The sequence below is a fragment of the Ornithorhynchus anatinus genome, chromosome 18, assembly GCF_004115215.2.
Source record: "Ornithorhynchus anatinus isolate Pmale09 chromosome 18, mOrnAna1.pri.v4, whole genome shotgun sequence".
Lineage (NCBI taxonomy): Eukaryota > Metazoa > Chordata > Mammalia > Monotremata > Ornithorhynchidae > Ornithorhynchus > Ornithorhynchus anatinus.
In genome coordinates, this window is record NC_041745.1 from 42577231 (window position 1) to 42595839 (window position 18609).

At 44.5% G+C, this 18609-nt stretch overlaps 2 protein-coding genes across 12 annotated transcripts in view; one reads left to right on the forward strand and one right to left on the reverse strand.

Annotated features, from left to right (window-relative positions):
• Positions 1-18609, forward strand: part of DOCK7 (dedicator of cytokinesis 7) — a 149624-nt gene that overhangs the window by 61077 nt on the left and 69938 nt on the right. The window lies entirely within an intron of this gene.
• On the reverse strand, positions 1018-13280 carry ANGPTL3 (angiopoietin like 3). Its single transcript, XM_029083323.2, has 7 exons — positions 12728-13280; positions 11693-11803; positions 7313-7427; positions 6558-6671; positions 5933-6028; positions 3377-3643; positions 1018-2102 (listed from the first exon to the last, which is right to left on the reverse strand). Exons 1-7 carry the CDS (start codon positions 13220-13222, stop codon positions 1918-1920), a joined length of 1383 nt encoding a protein of 460 aa, XP_028939156.1. The 5' UTR covers positions 13223-13280; the 3' UTR covers positions 1018-1917.

Genomic DNA, 18609 nt, shown 5'->3' on the forward strand with positions numbered 1-18609 from the left:
ATTTTTCTCCCGGCTGCTAACGGTGACATTTTTTAAACCACCGATGAGTTTTGTCAGTACTCGAAAAACAATACCAGATCATTCAAAGGGGGTGAACATCTTCAGAATGTCAGGACATTCTGGATCTTACAAAAGGGGGATTGGATTATTTAAGAAGGAATCAGGAGCACAAGATTTTTTTTTTTAATAAGACAGTCTTTTTTCCAACGTCAAGGTTCTTCTTAACCCACAGTGGGATGTTGGTTAATGAGTTGAAAAGAGTTGTAGGTGCCGGTGTGCTGAAATCCCCACACCATTTTCTTTGGCACCTGGAATTACTTGAAGGTCTCCCTTCCCTGGCTTGCTACTGGCAAACTCGATAGAGCATAGGGGGAAGTCAAGAGACCCAACGGGCAGGGTTTAAAATTCAGACCTCACTTTATACTCCGCCGCCTTCTTTAGGAACCTTGGGCTGGAACCGTTAAAGAGTGCCTTAAGACATTAATACCTTGTCGTTCAACTGAGGCCCCTTGAGAAGAGAGAAGGTATATTAGGACAACACAGATGTCCAAATATACGACCCATTAGTCATGCTACACAGTGCTCTATTTTGATTGAATTTTAAAATGCCCCTCGCACAGCCTGTAAACGTTAATGCTTCGATTCCAAGGCAAGTCGCTCTTTGCCATTCCGATTTCAATTGGTTTCTATCCCTCCCTAGGCAGATTGTCACCCCCTTCTAGACTGTAAACTCGTTGCGGGAAGGGAATGTGTCTCTTTATTGTTCTGTGGTACTCTCCCAAGCGCTTAGTGCAGTCCTGTACACACAGAAGTGCTCAGGTAATCCAAATGAATATATGAATGATTACACCCACCGTTTCTTTTGGTTCGAGAGCCCGCCGAGAGACAGGGACCGTGTTTAATCCTCACCTGGGTAGTCTTTCCCAGCACTTAGTACAGTGCTCTGCACACAGTAAGTGCTTAATAAATACTATTACCGAAGCCAGTTTCGTATAACACTGCACTTGGATCCAACAGTTCACATTCGCATTTGTTTTATTTTGACAAGGCAGCTTCAAAAGTCCTTTTACAGTCGTAGGTGCTAAAAAATGCATACAGTACAGTGAAGATACAAAAGGTGAGTAAGAATACATTGATCCCGAGGTGAAGTCAATATGACTTAATAATATGATGTACTCCATCTGTTTCAAAGGCACCGAGCTTATTTAAACACAGTATTTCATCCTGCTTCATTTGATTTCATAAATAAAGTATCGCAAACATTTGATACAAATTATTCTTCAGAAAAGTATAGCATAAATTTTGAGCGTTACATTTTGGATCGTCAGAAGTGCTTTTATTCTGATGAATTCCAGCTTTCAAATGAATGGTAACCTGACAGTATTTCCTAAATGTGGAAGTATTTGACCTTTACATTCATTCATGTCTCGAAATATCCCAAGCTACCTTTTAGTAGTTGGATCTGTCTTGAAACCGAACTGCTTTCATGAGTGAAAAAGACAAGCAGCTCTGGGACGGGTTCAGTGAAAAGATGGCTTTCTCATTGTATATTTTTACCAAAAATAAGCTTAGATTGTATAAAAAGACCATATGAAATCGATACACTGTTTAGAAAATATCCGTACGCCGTCGATGTGATCTAGAGCGTCAGACGGCATCCAGCTGGAAAAAGTAAAAGCTCATCAGGGATGGTGATACAGCAATTTTGGTCTTGGAAAAAAAAACAAAACCGGTACGTTTAACTCCTACTGCAGGAGGCTCAAATTAGCCTACGGCAAACCCCTTAGGCTATTAAATTCAACTCTTCCTTCACTCCTCCCTGTCGGGGTTGCATTACTGATCATTAAACCACAGTAACTGCTGAAGAGTTTTTGTTCCATTTATTTGCTTTTTTCACTTCACTTGCCTGGGTGCATATCATTCAAAACTTCCTAAGTCCGTTGGGTGGATCAGCATTTTGGTGGCCTTGAGGGAGTAGGACCTGCCCCTCGAGGGTTTCCAGGACAGTCCTCGTCTCCTGTCCGGTTTACTCTTCGATCTCGGTTTGGCGTATTTCCCGTTCAAGTTGGTTTCTCCACATGCATTTTCCCACCACCAGCCACCTGCAGAAGAGGAGAGTGCGAGGCTGTTCAAATCGGGGAAGGGTTTGAATTTTTTTTTTTTTTTTCCAAAAAAAATTGCAAAGGCATCTGTGTGCCCGGTTTGAATTTTAGGCCATCAGAGCTTGAATTTGGGGTTTAGAAAGGCTTTCTTTACTAATGTAATATTTTTAATGGTATCTGTTAAGTAATTACTGTGTGCCAGGCACTGCGCTGGGTATATGCAGGCTAATCAGGTTGGACACAGTCCTTGTCCCGCACGGAGCTCACAAGCTCCATCCCCATTTGACAGACCAGGTCACTGAAGCACAGAGAAGTGGAGTGGCTTGCCTAAAACCACACAGCAGAGCAGTGGCAGAGCCAGGATTAGAACCCAGGTCCTCTGACTCCCTCGCCCTTGTGCTTTCTCGCGCTGCAGACAGGAAGCAGCGGGGCTCACTGGAAGGAGCATGGGCTTGGGAGTCAGAGGTCATGGGTTCTAATCCCGGCTCTGCCGCTTGTCAGCTGTGTGACTTTGGGCAAGTCACTTCACTTCTCTTGGCCTCAGTTACCTCAGCTGTAAAATGGGGATGAAGACTGTGAGCCCCACGTGGGGCAACCTGATCACCTTGTATCCCCCCAGCGCTTAAAACAGTGCTTTGGACGCAGTAAGCGCTTAACAAATGCCAACATTATTATTATTAATTCCCCCCGAGCCAGGCTGCTTCTCTCTCTTGGCGCAGATTTGAGTGCCTTTGTCAAATTCCTGCTTTCTTCATATGTGAATCCCCTACCCCCTGCCATAAACACAACTCCCAGGTGACATCCCATTTAATGGCTAAGGTACTTAGGGTGGAGGGAAATTTTAAACACTCTGGCGCTTGATTGGGTTAAGTGTATAACTCTCCAGAAGATGATTTCTAAATTAACCGAAGGATGAGCCAAGATACCTCTTCTCCCCCCTTTCCCTCTGCCCCTCCCCCTCTCCCGTCCCATCCCCTCGGCACCGTACTCGTCCGCTCAACTGTATATATCTTCATCACCCTATTTATTTTGTTAATGAGATGTACATCACCCTGATTCTATTTGTTTTCTATTGTTTCAATGAGACGTTCTTCCCCTCGATTCTGTTTATCGCCATCGTTCTCGTCCGTCCGTCTCCCCCGATTAGACCGTGAGCCCGTCAAAGGGCGGGGACTGTCTCTGTCTGTTACCGATTTGTCCATTCCAAGCGCTTAGTACAGTGCTCTCCACAGAGTAAGCGCTCAATAAATACTATTGAATGAATGAATGAATACCTGAAGCGCCTTCTGGACAGTTGAAATCTCTTCCCGTGCCGTGATCCCACGTAGAAAACGCCAGATCTCTGTGTTCGGGGAGCGCGTTGGGAATACTGCCTGTAATCTCAGAGAGGTGCAGGAGGTAGTCTGTGTCTTTACTCCCCAAGGTAAACGAATATTCAACATAGCGCTCGTTGTCCTTCCAGTCTTCCAGCTCGATCCGTAAGATGTAATCCCCTTGCTTGACTATGGAATAGATCTTCTCTAGGCCCAGCCAGAATTCCCCTGTGGAGAAAAGGGGAAGGATAAGGATAACATAAATTTTGAGAGAGTTCGACCTGTTGCTTCGACCGAATCAGCAGCATGGATCTGGCGGGGAGGGTCGTCCCTAATTGTGGTGGGGATTCTCCTGAAATTCGCCCCTTCATTGTCTAATAATAATAATGTTGGTATTCGTTAAGCGCTTACTATGTGCCGAGCACCGTTCTAAGCGCTGGGGTAGATACAGGGTCATCGGGCTGTCCCACGTGAGACTCTCAGTTAATCTCCACTTTACAGATGAGAGGACTGAGGCATAGAGAAGTGAAGCGACTTGCCCACAGTCACACAGCTGACAAGTGGCAGAGCCGGGATTCGAACCCGTGACCTCTGACTCCCAAGCCCGGGCTCTTTCCACTGAGTCACGCTGCTTCTCTACGTCTTGTTTACATCTTTGATGATACACATCTGATCTACAAAATCAAGGGCTGTCCGTAGAGAAGCACTTTTAAAATTCCTATTTTGCTCTTAGAAATCTGCATTCGTCCTTTCGTATTTATGGCACGCTTACTGTGTGCAGTGCACTGTACTAAGCACTTGGGAGGGTACGGTATAACAGCAAGCAGACGCATTCCCTGCCCACGACGAGCTGACAGTCTAGAGGGGGAGACGGACACTAGTAGAGTTGGAGGGCTTCCACAAAGACCGCATGACTGCTGGGCAACTCGGTTGGTGTTTCATAGCTGCAGGCTCTTTACGTCAGAGCAACCAAGCTAGCAGGTCACCCTAGGCACTTAAAAACACCCGTTTAATACGGCAACGAGGCAGAAAACGGAGTTATTTGAGAACAAGAGTGAAATGCCCAAATACTCCTGGCAGATAGACGGTTTTGGTAGCAACAGGAAGTTATTAAGCACCTATTTGTTGTGAGTGAATTTATCAAGGCCCTGTCACTAGCAGGGCACCAAACTAACTGTATGAATCTATTTTCCGGTAACTTAGATTAACCTCAGAGGTCAGGGGTTCTAATCCCTGTCAGCTGCGTGACTTGGGGCAAGTCACTTAACTTCTCTGTGCCTCAGTTACCTCATCTGTAAAATGGGGGTTAAGACTGTGAGCCCCACGTGGGACAACCCGATCACCTTGTATCCTCCCCCGGCACTTAGAACAGTGCTTTGTACACAGTAAGCACTTAACAAACACCATTATTATTATTATTATTATTATCGTCATCAGTTTTGAGGGCCAAGGAAATATGTCCCCCACAAAATCTATACATCAAATGTAAAAAGAAACCTGCTTTTCAGAATGCAATCATACTTTTCTCTTGAGACACCCAGCCCATGCAGGTTTTACTTATGGTCTTCAAATATAGAATTCATAAATGAGGGGTCTTTTTTTTAATTTTTGAAAAAAAAAAAAGTTTCCCCGGGCATATTTTTGGCCAGTATTATTGGTCAGTAAGTGCAAGGAAAGATCGGCATTTGTAGGCCGCTACCAGCGGCGAGGACTGAGAATATTCTCCTTCTCCTAGAGGTCAAATAAATTCTTGTTTCAGTACTAATTCGACGCCCCACAGTGAGGCCAGGGAGGAGTTACCCGCTCTCCTTTCCTCGCTTGCGTGTTTCCGTCGAGCGGATTGGAGGTATTTGATCCTCCTCATTGCACTCGGTCACGCAAGAGGGCACGGAAGCACCGAGAGGGTCAGTGATATTACAAATACGCGTGTCCCAGAATTGGCCTTTCAAAGGAGTCCCTGCCCAATTTGGGGCGAGTGACGGATGGATGAGAAAATTGATGATTAACCAATATAAAAGTGGGTGTTTTCTGAGTCTGTTGGTACTAAGACAGATAATTGGCTGATGGTACCTCGGCAGAGCGTGAGTTTTAAAGAAAAAAAAAGAAAGAAAAAGTAGGGGCGGGATGGGACTTGGGCTGCTTTGACCCTTTAGGGATTTGATGTTGGAAATGTGCTTTTCAACTGAATATGCCCGGTCACAACCACCAGGAGTGAAAAGGGTCAGGATTTAGCATTTCACCTCCTTGGTTTTTCCTTCCAGAAGATGCTTGTCAAAAGCCGGGGGAAGAGCTAATCATTTAAATGGGGTTAAGCGAGTATTTTCCCTACCAAATGCTGTAGAAAATTAATCTTTCAATTAGGTATTTGAGTTTCCATTTCCTTTTATGTGGCTACTCGTGTTAGCCAGAAGATACTCCCAGAGTCTGAATGTACTGGGGTCTGGATGCCTTTGTGTAGATCTGGGATTCCCAGGAGTTAAAAGCTAGTTTTCTACCGTGTTAATAGAGCAACCTTACCATCAAGGCTGCCAAATCCACGTTCATAGCTCTCCCAGGTTTCATTGAAATTTTGTGATCCATCCGATCTGCGTTGAATTACTGTCCATGAACTATCTGAGGTAAAGAAGGGAACCATTAGGAATTTTTTTTTAGCCACTTGTTTTGCCTTTGATATATGTAAAGCGATGGATCTCAAAAAGGTTAATTCCCCCATATTTTGTTGGGTGTGTAAATTAATACATGGGTTTTTGTGGAGCAGGGATCTCATAAATTAGGGCATGGCGGTGATTTATGCCTCTCGACAACACCTTCGCCTATTAAAAATCCCCAGAATTAAACTTAAAACAGGCTCGAGAAAGGGGGAGAATTGAGACCGATAAATCTTGTAGGCCAGTGGCTTTGCTTGGTAGTATGGAAATGCTTCGCTGTGCTATAAATAAATACGGATAAAGAAATCCTAATTCACTGTGAATTTTTCTGTTCTCGAGAATAGCCGTTTAAGGGTGGCTCATGAGGAGCGGTTAAATCTGAATCAAGCCTGCATCGAAAGCAAAGCTGCCCAGCGTCGAGGGGTATGCGGGTTATAACTCCACCGAGAATATATGAGGAATGGGGACTGCAGGAAGCTTTTCGCCTGTTTTACCTGATTTTACTTCGCAGTAGACATTAAAGGCCTCAGATTCATTGGGCCTTATGGAGTATACACCACTCGACTGTTCACCTCCATCATAAATGGCAGAACAATCAGCCAGAACACCTGGAATTAGCAATTAGCAAAATGTCATTAAAGGCAAGACAGTCAAGAAGATGGCACCAAATTTACAGTTGGAGCTGTTTTAACAAATGGCTTAGGGAATGACGGTTATTTTGGTCTCTTATTTATAACCACTGTTTGCTGCAAAATGGCCAAATCAGGTGGCATTTCGGAAAAAGAACATGTGAACATTAAACTCTGGGACTGTCTTGCAAAATGCACCAGACAGTAGTGTTGCAAATTATGTCGGATGTGACCGGCAACAGATTGCAAGTACATCCTTTGATATATTTATATATATATATATATATATATATATATAGGTATATCACCCACAGCTGGAAATGATTAAGCGGTAGGAAAATCTGGTTTCCTTTGGTAACATACGGTGTCTGTGATTTACCTTATGGAAGTTTTCATATTGCTTTCGAGGGTAGATTTTGTTACTTCAAAATGGAAATTGTCTAAATGTTAGGAATTTAAAGTCAGCTCGATTTGAATTAGGACAATGGGCAACGCGTGCGGATCTGAAGAATTGCAGCTGATGTGAAAAGTATAAATTCTTGTCCATTTAGAGATTCACTCGTGAATTCCTGCCAGAGAGAACTTTATGGTACCTCACCGCAGACATTACATTATCTTACCATGACCTTCAGATTTTCTGGTCGCATTAAATTGTAAAGAAGGAATAGTCCGTGGCGCTCTCTGTTTTGAAGAAAATGAAGTGTCTGTGGTTTCTTGGAAGCCGGTCTTTCTCAGCTGATGAGAACAAACATGGGCACAGTTAATTTCCCAGAAAGCTGGCTTTGATGTTAGGCTAGGCAGAGGGACACTTTTTCATTCTGCAAATCAAGGCATATACTTCTTCTACCAAACTGCATCCCCACACTGAGTTCATGTCAGTAGTCCCTAGAAGGTTGAAATTAATTTAGTTCCGGCATTCTCGTTTGCCTGAATAGAGGAGCGGCGTGGCTCAGTGGAACGAGCCCGGGCTTGGGAGTCAGAGGTCATGGGTTCGAATCCCGGCTCTGCCACCTGTCAGCTGTGTGACTGTGGGCAAGTCACTTCACTTCTCTGTGCCTCAGTTCCCTCATCTGCAAAATGGGGATTAAGACTGTGAGCCTCACGTGGGACAACCTGATGACCCTGTATCTACCCCAGCGCTTAGAGCAGTACTCTGCACATAGTAAGCGCTTAACAACTACCAACATTATTATTATTAATTAGGAACTTCCCCAAGGTATCCATTAACACGGCATACCCCAGTGTCAGAACAGGGCTTGTAGAATCGACCGCCCCCCCCCTCCATTTTTAGAGGGGTACAGAATTGAGACACACCCTCGATGGGCGATTTGTCTAGAACCCACCAGTAAGGCAGTGGCTTGGCCGGAATTAGAACCTGACGTAGAATTAGAGTCCTGACGTCGGTTGTGGTGGCTTGTGATCCGGAAAACTTTCCGTATTGATTATTCGGGCTGTCATTCAGACTCTCTGCGTGGTAATTTGGTATGTGGGCAAGACACTTGGGCGTGGCGGGGTATGTGGGCGTGGTACGTGGGCAAGTCACTTTAATTTCTCTGGGCCTCAGTTACCTCATCGTTAAAATGGGGATTAAGGCTGTGAGCCTCACTTGGGGTAACCTTATTACCCTGTATCTACCCCAGTGCTTAGAACAGTGCTCTGCACATAATAAGTGCTTAACAAACACCAACATTATTATTATTGGTCCATATCCAAGTGGTGTTGGATAGAGAACATTATAGTAGCTGGCCTATAAGAGAGGGTAACAGTTTTCTGTCCTGGGATTCAAATATCCAAGTCTCTGTGTTCTTGTGATAATTCAATCACTCATTCAATAGTATTTATTGAGCGCTTACTATGTGCAGAACACTGTATTAAGCGCTTGCAATGTACAATCGGTAACAGATAGAGACAGTCCCTGCCCTTTGACCATCCAGGGGCTCACTCAGCCCTAATACAAATTTTGTTCACAACCAAACCCAGTTAAAACGTTCCATGGCAGAGCCTTAACTAAATAATAATAAGAATAATGATGGTATTTGTTAAGCGCTTACTGTGTGCCAAGCATTGAGTTGGTCATGAGAATGATTAAAGAAAGGAGTAGATGAGACCGGAACACACATGGAAGAAGAGTGAGAAAACCGTAGATTGTTCCCCAACATCAGTCTTCATTTGTACGTTTCTAATAATAATAAGAACTGTGAATCTGCCATAGGCGAGACAGCCATTTCGGGAGGTTGGCCACCAGCAGCAGAAATGTTCTTTCAGCTTTGAGAAAATCTAGAATTTGGGCTTCCGTTTTGGATGAGTTAAGATTTGGATGAGATCGGTTTGATGGTATTTGTCAAACACTTCTTGTGCGCGGAGCCCTGCACTCGGCACTTGGGGAAGTACAGTGGAGCAGTCGGTCGATGCAGTCTCAGCTCCCGAGGAGCTTACAGTCTACGGAACGAGAGCGTGCTTTCCAAACCCTTCCGTTCTAGGGAAACTAAAGTAGACCTCTACGGAGATTCGGGAAATTACTTTTTAGCTGGATATTTTGCTGTTTCCATCCTTTTGAGTGCAGAGGTTGGGCCATGCAGACTTCTGAAAGTTTTATTGCCCTGTGTCTGGGCATTGTGTGATTCCCATTGCTAATAATAATAATAATGGTATTTGTTGAGCGTTTACTAGGTGTCAGACACCGATCTAAGCACTGGGGTAGATACACGTTAATCCCAAAGTAGAAGTGAGGCATTTGGATGGGATGAAGGTGTCGCTATGGGTTGGAAATGAGTCGACGGCCTAAGACAAGACCTGAGCCACTTGGTGATTGAGACTGGAGACGGCATTCCATTAGAGCACCGTCATTTGGTTTTTACATGATTTTGGGGGGAAATCTTAGCAGGCTGAGAATAATAATTGTGATATTTGTTAACTGCTTCCCGTGTGTCAGACACTATACTAAGCACTGGGCTGAATACAAGCAAATCGGGTTGGACACAGTCCTTGTCCCACTAGGGGCTCCCAGTCTTAATCCCTGTTTTACAGATGAGGTAACTGAGGCCCAGAGTAGTGAAGTGACTTGCCCGAGGTCACACAGGAGACACGTGGTGGAGCCGAGGTTAGAAGCTTGATTCTGCTGATTTCCAGGCCCTCGCTCTATCCACTAGGCCACGCTGCTTCTCACGAGGTGGCAACAGGTTAGTTGAGGACACGCCCTCGTGGAATAGTGAGGGACCCAAGGATAATCCTTCCCAGCTGGAATGCACGGCTACTTTTTTCTCCTATTTTGGCTTTCTCTGCTCTTTTGTTCGTCTCCTTGTGTGTGTGAACCCCTCTGGCCCGTAAGACTGAGCCCGCTGAAGGCCCAAAATCATATGAATCGGTATCCTAGTCCTTTCCCCCAGCAACTTAGCACAGTGCTTAGCGCATTACAAACACTCAACAAGTGTGGGAAATCAAATAAGAAAAATGTACCTGGCCCAGAACACTCATTTGTATTTACTTTCAACCCTCAGCCTTCCCACACTCGTCAGACAGTCCATGTCTTTGTTCTTTCATTCAGTCGTATTTACTGTGTGCTGAACTGTGTGCAAAGCAGCGTGGCGTCGCGAATAGAGCACGGGCCTGGGGAGTCAGAAGGTCATGGGTTCTAATCCCGGCTCCGTCACCTGTCTGCTTATTAACCTGGGGCAAGTCGCTTAACTTCTCTGGACCTCAGTTCCCTCATCTGTAAAATGGGGATTGAGACTGTGAGCCCCACGTGGGACGGGGACTCTGTCCAACCTGCCTTGCCTGTATCCACCTCAGCGCTTAGTACATTGCCTGGCACATAGTAAGCACTTAATAAATACCATCAATTATTAATCATTATCATTATTATTATTAAAGGATCGTACTAAGGGCATGGGGGGGCAGGCATAAATTTTGTGTCTCTGTGTCTTCCAGGGCAAGCTACTGCATACTGTACACTGCCATATTAGTTCCGTGAGACCCGGTTGCCCATTTATGATGATAATCATAATAACGTTGGTATTTGTTAAGCGGTTACTATGTGCCGAGCACTGTTCTAAGCGCTGGGGTAGATACAAGATAATCAGGTTGCCCCACGTGAGGCTCACGGTCTTAATCCCCATTTTACAGCTGAGGTAACTGAGGCACCGAGAAGTTAAGTGACTGGCCCAGAGTCACACAGCTGACAGGTGGCGGAGCCGGGATTAGAACCCATGCCCTCTGACTCCTAAGCCTGGGCTCTTTCCACTGAGCCAACGCTGCTTCTCGTATGATATTAGCTCCCTCCCGCCTGCTGCATTAGCTCAGCCTTCCCGTTCACTTCCGAGTCTTTGGCTCGCTGGCCCCTCTGAATCAGCCTCAGGTGGTTTAAGCAGAAGGAAATAGGGCAAGAGGCTCTTCCAGACTAGAGAGAAGCAGCGTGGCTCAGTGGAAAGTGCCCGGGCTTGGGAGTCAGAGGTCATGGGTTCGAATTCCGGCTCTGCCACTTGTCAGCTGTGTGATTGTGGGCAAGTCACTTCACTTCCCTATGCCTCAATTACCTCATCTGCAAAATGGGGATTAACTGATTACCCTGTATCTACCCCAAGGCTTAGAACAGTGCTCTGCACATAGTAAGCGCTTCAATACCAACATTATTATTATTATTATCCACCGGCCAGCGAGAATGCTCCAGTTCAGTTCCCCGGTCTTGCAGAGACTCCGATACCTTCGGCCAGACGCTTAACCTCCCTGTGCATGAACAGCCTCTTCCCCGAAAGGGAAAATCTGTTTCCAATGGGAGATGGCGACGATGACCCAGCTAAACGCTCCTGAGGGAAAAGACCCTTAAAATGTCCAAACTTACGTTCCGTTCACGGGACCAGCTCTTTTATATAGGACAGCTTTCTTTCCACGCCTAACTTAATGTGGAAAATGAATTAGGACTATGCTCTGCTCCAAATCTGCTTGGAGAAGCCTGACGTTTATTGGGAAACAACTCAGAAGTATCATTGTTTAAAGTGACTTACCTTTTCCTCGATGTCTTTAATTTGATTGTGTTGCTTATCGAGTTGTGCGTACTGCTCTTGCACAATCTCCAGGAGGTTTTTGATTTTGCTATCTTGCCGTTCTACAAAGCTCTGGAAATGCAATGTGGTTTAGTCAACATTTGAGGTTTGATGGTCACGCACCCTTTTCTATCACATGTAGCCATCTAAATGTCTTAGGTTTTTTTCCATACTACGTAGCAATACTTATTTTTCTGCAATTTCTAATTCCTAACTTTCTCAAACGTTTCAAATGAATTAGCTTCCTTTATTGCAACCGCTTCAGTTGTCTGTAGGTTAAGCACGTTGAAGAACGGTGAGGTCTCCTTACTGATTGTGTTAACGATTTTTAACACATAGCAAGTGGCCTCTTAAAATATTTTTCATCCATTTGTGTTAGGTTTGTAGGTCTCTCATCATTCTTGCATAGGACCCTTTGGAAGCATTTTACCCTTTCAGTGAGCTGTGATTTGGTGGTTCGCAAAAGTCATCTTCCTAGTCAAAGACACTGTAAAATGCTTTTTTTTCCCTTTATAATTTACGCTAAAGCTAGTATTTTTTTTGCATATGACCTGGTGGAGGCACCTCAAATTAGAATTTCCTTTTGCTCCTTAAGGACATACTTATAAAACTTGGAAAGCAGCGTGACCTAGTGGAACGAGCTCAGGCCTGGGGGTCAGAGGACCTGGGTTCTAATCCCAGCTCTGCCAAAAGCTTCCTGCGTGACCTTGAGCAGGTCACTTAACTTCTCCATGCCTCAGTTGTTTTGTTCTCTCTCCTACTTAGACCCTGAGCCCCGTGCAGGACGGGGACTGTGCCCAACCTAATTCATTTGTATCTACCCCAGCGCTTAGAACAGAGTTTGACACAGAGTAAGCACTCGATCAATACCATTTAAAAAAAAAAACCAACCCATAAAACCCCCTTTTTGAAAGCATTACTATGACATTCATGAGAGGCAAAACACCAATAAGAATATCTTTTCAAGTAGCTTCATCGCTTCTTGGGTTTACTTACTTTGAGCGAGATAACTTCTTTGGGTTCCTGTATCTCCGGTTGAATTTTATCAAAGTTTGCTAATTTCTCCTCCAGTCCCCCAACTTTCTGTTGAAGTTGAAGCTTTTCTCGTAAGAGGCCTTCGAGTTTCGAATTGAGTTCAAGCGACATGTTCTTCATCTCTTCGTTTCTGGCCTGAAGTTTAGATGTGGTTTCTCGTAACTGCTCTTCTTCCACCTTGAGCTCATTTGTTTGTTCTGAGAGAGCATAAAAAGACTGATCAAAGATGTTAAGTTTTTTGAATATGTCATTAATTTGTCCCTTGGTCTTGTGGACAAAATCCTTAAGACCATGTCCTAGTTGAAGAAGGCCGTTGGCTAAGATTTTGACGTCGTCTAACATGGCAAATCTTGATTTGGAGTCAGGCAGGGGAGAATCAAATGGGGAATAATCTTGGTCAATTCCAGAGGAAATCACAAAAGGGGAAAACAAAACGAAGAGTATTATTGTTCTCATCTTTCCTGATTCTTTTAATTTCCAAGAGGTTTAGAAAGAATTAGTTTCCTCTTGTAGCTGACCTAGGTAGCTGAACTTTATATATACCCCTGATAGCTTCACCAGAGTTAAACTGGGCAAGCCGGTCGAGTTGTTCATTAAACCGAGTATACTTGAACGAATGTAACCCCTTTTTGGCATATTCCAGTTGGTCCTGACAAGCCGGATCTGGTCAAATAGCTGCTCTTTGTGTAATTAGCAATTATGTTCAAAGCCTTTTACCATCGTGATGAACATTGAACAGTGCATGTAACGAGCTCCGTAAGGAATATGCCTCTCTAAACCTGAATTTCAATTGTCGGGATTCCAAAACGGTGGCTCAGTGGAAAGAGCCCGGGCTTGGGAATCAGAGGTCATGGGTTCTAATCCCGGCTCCGCCGCTTGTCAGCTGTGTGACCTTGGGCAAGTCACTTCACTTCTCTGGGCCTCAGTTACCGCATCTGTAAAATGGGGATTTAAGACTGTGAGCGCCGTGTGGGCCCGGGACTGTGTCCAACCCGATTAGCTTGTATCTACCCCAGGGTTTAGTACAGTGCCCGTCACATAGTAAGCTCTTAATGGCATATCGTCAATCTTACTATTATTATTATATGCAAGATAGCCAGACTTCCCAGCCTACTCAAATATTTCATTTTGAAGTCTCTTCTTCACGTGCCTTCTCAGAAAAAGACAATAGCTATGAAGTTTTAGGAGCACTTCTTGAATTCAGCTCTGGGCATGTTTCCCCAGAAAATGCTAATACTGTTTGGTTTTTTGCTCTTTTGGGCCTGTATGCCTCCTTCAGCTATAATAAAAATTCACAATCCGAGTGCAGATATACTCTTGACTAAGAAACTTCCTCTGCTGTCACTTGCTGAAACTCACACCCATTGTAATGTAAATGATTAATATGGTGATTTACTTATTCTAATTCGTTTGCTTTAGCTATTCTGTGCCAATATCCAAAAATTAGATACATAATTGACCTGAAATTATGTGATGGCCTGAATTGTCGAGGTACTTGAGGATAATATTTCTTCACGAATGAATGTTATGAGTATTTCTTCATAATATGCCTTCTTGAAATATCCAGGTAATTCAAACAATCAATGGTATTTATTGAGTGCTTACTGTGTGCAGAGCACTCTACTGAGCACTTGGGATGGTACAGTATAATAGAGGGCTGCCCAGAAGGAGCATACCTGCTACAGGGGGAGACAGATATTAAAATAAATCATAGAGTGAGAGGATATTTACATAAGTGCAGTGGGGCTGGGGTGAGTATCAAAGTGCTTAAGGGGAATGCAGCTAAGTGCATCATAATAATAACTGTGGTGTTTGTTAAGTGCTTACTCTGTGCCAGACACTGCACCAAACACTCAGTAGATACAAGCCTAGTCAGGTTGGACACAGTCCATGTCCCACATGGGGCTCACCGTCTTAAATCCTCATTTTACAGATGAGGCAGTTGAGGCCTAGAGGAGTGAAGTGACACCCCCAAGGTCACACAGCAGACAAGTGGCGGAGTCAGGATTAGAAATCTGGTCCTTCTGACTCCCAGGCCCTTGCTCCATCTACAGAGTAAATAATTGAATGTACAGTTGAATGTGCATATACATCTATGTGTGTAAAAATATATATACATATAAATATATACTATATATATAAAATAATTGTGGTATTTGTTAAGCTCTTACTCTCTGCAAGCACTGTACTAAGCCCTGAGGTAGCCCCTGTCCCCTCTGCTCCCCCTCCCCTCATCAGTGTCCTCATTTGTATATATTATTTATTACCCTATTCTGTTAAAAAGATGCACATCCCCTTTCTTCTATTTATCGTTATAATGTTGTCTTGTTTTTGTTTTGTTCTGTTTTGCTTTGCTGTTTCCCCCGATTAGACTGTGAGCCCATCACTGGGCAGGGATCGTCTCTATCTGTTGCCGAATTGTACATCGCAAGCGCTTAGTACAGTGCTCTGAATATAGTAAGCGCTCAATAAATACTATTGAATGAATATAAGATCATTAGGTTAGACCCAATCCCTGTCCCAGATGGGGTTCCCAGTCTACAGGAGTGTTGAGGATGGGAATTATTAAGTAAATGAGTGAGGGAGTTAATTTTGGGAAGAAAAAGGAGTGACAGCAACTTCAGGGTCAAAAAATGCCCATTAGCTAGACGGTTCCTTCCATTTATGATTTACTTTGGGCTGCTACGTCTGATCACCAATGCTCAGTGCAATGAAAGTAACTGATTTGCCAGTTGGCAAACGGACTAAAAAAAGATTGTCGAAACGGCAGAGAGCACAGTAAAAGTAGTATTTTTTTATGCATCCCTTTCAAGCTACATTTTTTCGCTATTTATCTGACTCGCTTTCAGATTACACACTGTGGGAGGCAGAGCTGCATCTCTGTTTGAACTTGTATCTATTTAAACAGAACTGATTGGCCACAGCTCAAGCGAATTTAAGCGGCTACGATTACGCCAGATGATTAAACAGATTCACAAAAAAAAGCAGGGGAAAATGACTTTTGAAACCAGGAGATGCCTAGAAGCATTTCATTCATCCAGGGAATTTAGGTTGCTGGAAACCGGCATCAAATCTTCAATTTGTAGCTCCCTACAACCTAGAATTCGTAACTCCAGGATAGTTCTGTAGTTTTGTTGGACGTATAAGTAAAGCAAAGTCCCGTCTCCTCCCCCAGGCTTGTGCGGCTTGTGAAATCCCCTGGAAAGTAGATTTCCTAATACACCACAGGGTATTTTTAACTCCTTTGAACATCATATGCGGATAAATTTCTTTTAGAGTTTATTAAATTTCTCCAGTGCCCTGTAGCCAATGCAAATATATGTTTGGCAGTAGTACAGGTTACCCTTTATGACTGTTGTGAAGAACATTCTAAAAAGTGACCGGAAAATTTTCTCGCTAAAGCACCAGTTAGCATGAATCATCCTCGGTCAGTCAATCAATGGCATTTATTTAGTGCTTGTTAAGGGCAGAGCACTGGATTAAGAGTTTAGGAGAGTAAAATCCTACAGAGTTAGTAGATACTTCCCTGCCCACAAGGAGCTTACAGTCTAAGGGGGGAGACAGAGGTTAAAATAGATTACAGATATGCCTGTAAGTGTTGTGGAGCTGGGGATGGGATGAGTGTCAAGTGGTTGAAAGATCCAAATGCATAGGTGATGCAGAATAATAATAATACTGTTAGTATCTGTTAGGCGCCCTACTATGTGCAAAGCACTGTTCTGAGCGCTGGGGAGGAGATGCAAGGTGATCAGGTTGTCCCTCGTGGGGCTCACAGTCTTCATCCCCATTTTACAGAGGAGGTAACTGAGGCACAGAGAAGTGAAGTGACTTGCCCAAAGCCACACAGCTGACAAGCGGCGGAGCAGGGAATAGAACCCATGACCTCTGACTCCCAAGCCCACGCGCTTGCCACTGAGCCGCGCTGCAGAAGGAAGGCAGAATAGAGGAAGTGGTAATTGGGTTGGGGAAGGCCTCTTGGAGGAGGTGTGATTTGAATATGGCTCTGATGGTGGGTTTGATAATGAGAGAAGCTCTCTTTAATCCCCATTCTTCTACCCAGAGATAAGATTAGTAACAGGACAGTAGTATTCATTGTGTATCTGTTAAGCATTTACTATGCGCCAAGCACTGTACTGAGCGCTGGGGCGGGAACAAGATAATGAGGGTGGAGACAGCCCCTGTCCCACATGAGGTTTGCAATGTAAGTAGAAGGGAGAACAGGTACTGAAGCCCTGATTTACAGAGCACTAAGAAAGTCTGGGATAAGGAGTTTCTGTTTGATGCAGAGGTGGATGGGCAACCGCCGGAGGTTCTTGAGGAGTGGGGAAACAGGGACTGAACGTTTTTGTTGGTAAATGATCGGGGCAGGAGAGTTGAAGTATGGACTGGAGAGGGGAAAGACAGGAGGCAGGGGAGGTCAGCAAGGAGGCCGAGAGGAAGCGTGAGAAGCAGCGTTGTCAGTGGAAAGAGCCCGGGCTTGGGAGTCAGAGGCCATGGGTTCGAATCCCGGCTCTGCCACTAGTCAGCTGTGTGACTGTGGGCAAGTCACTTAACTTCTCTGTGCCTCAGTTCCCTCATCTGTAAAATGGGGATTAACTGTGAGCCTCATGTGGGACGACCTGATTACCCTGTATCTAGCACTTAGAACAGTGCTCTGCACATAGTAAGCGCTTAACAAATACCACCATTATTATTATTATTATTACTAAGTGCCTGGAGCAGTTCGGATGAAGAGGAAAAGGGTGGATTTTAGCGGTTCTGTGGGCTTCGAACCGACAGGATTTGGTGACGGGGGTCTCACTGATGGTTGGGCACTCACGGACTTCCCGTTGGGAATCACCGTGGGAATCCCAGGGGTTTTGCAGACCCTCCCTAAAACAAGGAGCAGCATGGCCTACTGGATGGATCCCGGGCCTGGGAGTCAGAAGGACCTGGGTTCTAATCTCCGCTCTGCCACTTGTCTGTTGGGTGACCTTGGGAAAGTCACTTGACTTCGCTGGGCCGGTTACCCCATCTGTAAAATGGGGATTGAGACTGTGAGCCCTGGGTGGGATAGGGACTGTGTGCCACCTGATTAACTTGTGTCTACCGCAGCACTTAGTACAGTGCCACAAAAAAACAAATACCATAGAAAAATCCAACAGAAGAGCGAGTCCCTTCCTGGGTTCCGGCTTCTCCCTGAGAGCTTCACCGGATACGTGAGATTTTGTAAGATTTCTGGCTTGAAGCCTTTTGGGGCGGATGCAGTTTTCCAGATAAAAATGAGGACATTTCCCTTTGAGTTTAGAATAAAGGAGATTGTCAACTTTTCGAAGGCAGGTATCGTGTCTCCTTGACTCTGTTGTACCCTCCAAATCTCTTAGAACAGTGCTCTGCGTTAGAGTTAGTGCTCTACCATCGATCGACTGACTTTATGTCAGCAATGTTGACTTAAGAGCAGGAGATGCTAAACTCAGAAATTGTTTAGAAAGTTTAGGGGTGGCAGTAAGAAAGGCCTAAAACTATCGGACACCCAGTAGCCGTTCAGATTGAAAGTTCAGATTCCTTGAGAATTACTTTCAGGGTAGTCCAGTTTGGCTGCATTTTCCGGAAAGCACGTTCCTCTCCACTTGGTCTTTGTGCAGTTACTTTCAAGCGAATGACCCCTTCGTTTCCCCTCCTTCCCCCTAATTTATGGGGTTCAAATAACTATCACATTTTTAACTGCCTTGCTATTCACACGCACTCAGTTCTCATGCTCATTTCTTTTCCTTTTTTTTTGAAGCTTGATTGGAATGAGCATGACCTTGTCTTCATTGAGCAGAGAGCAGGGAAAAAGAGCCTTAACTAAAACAGAGGTGACT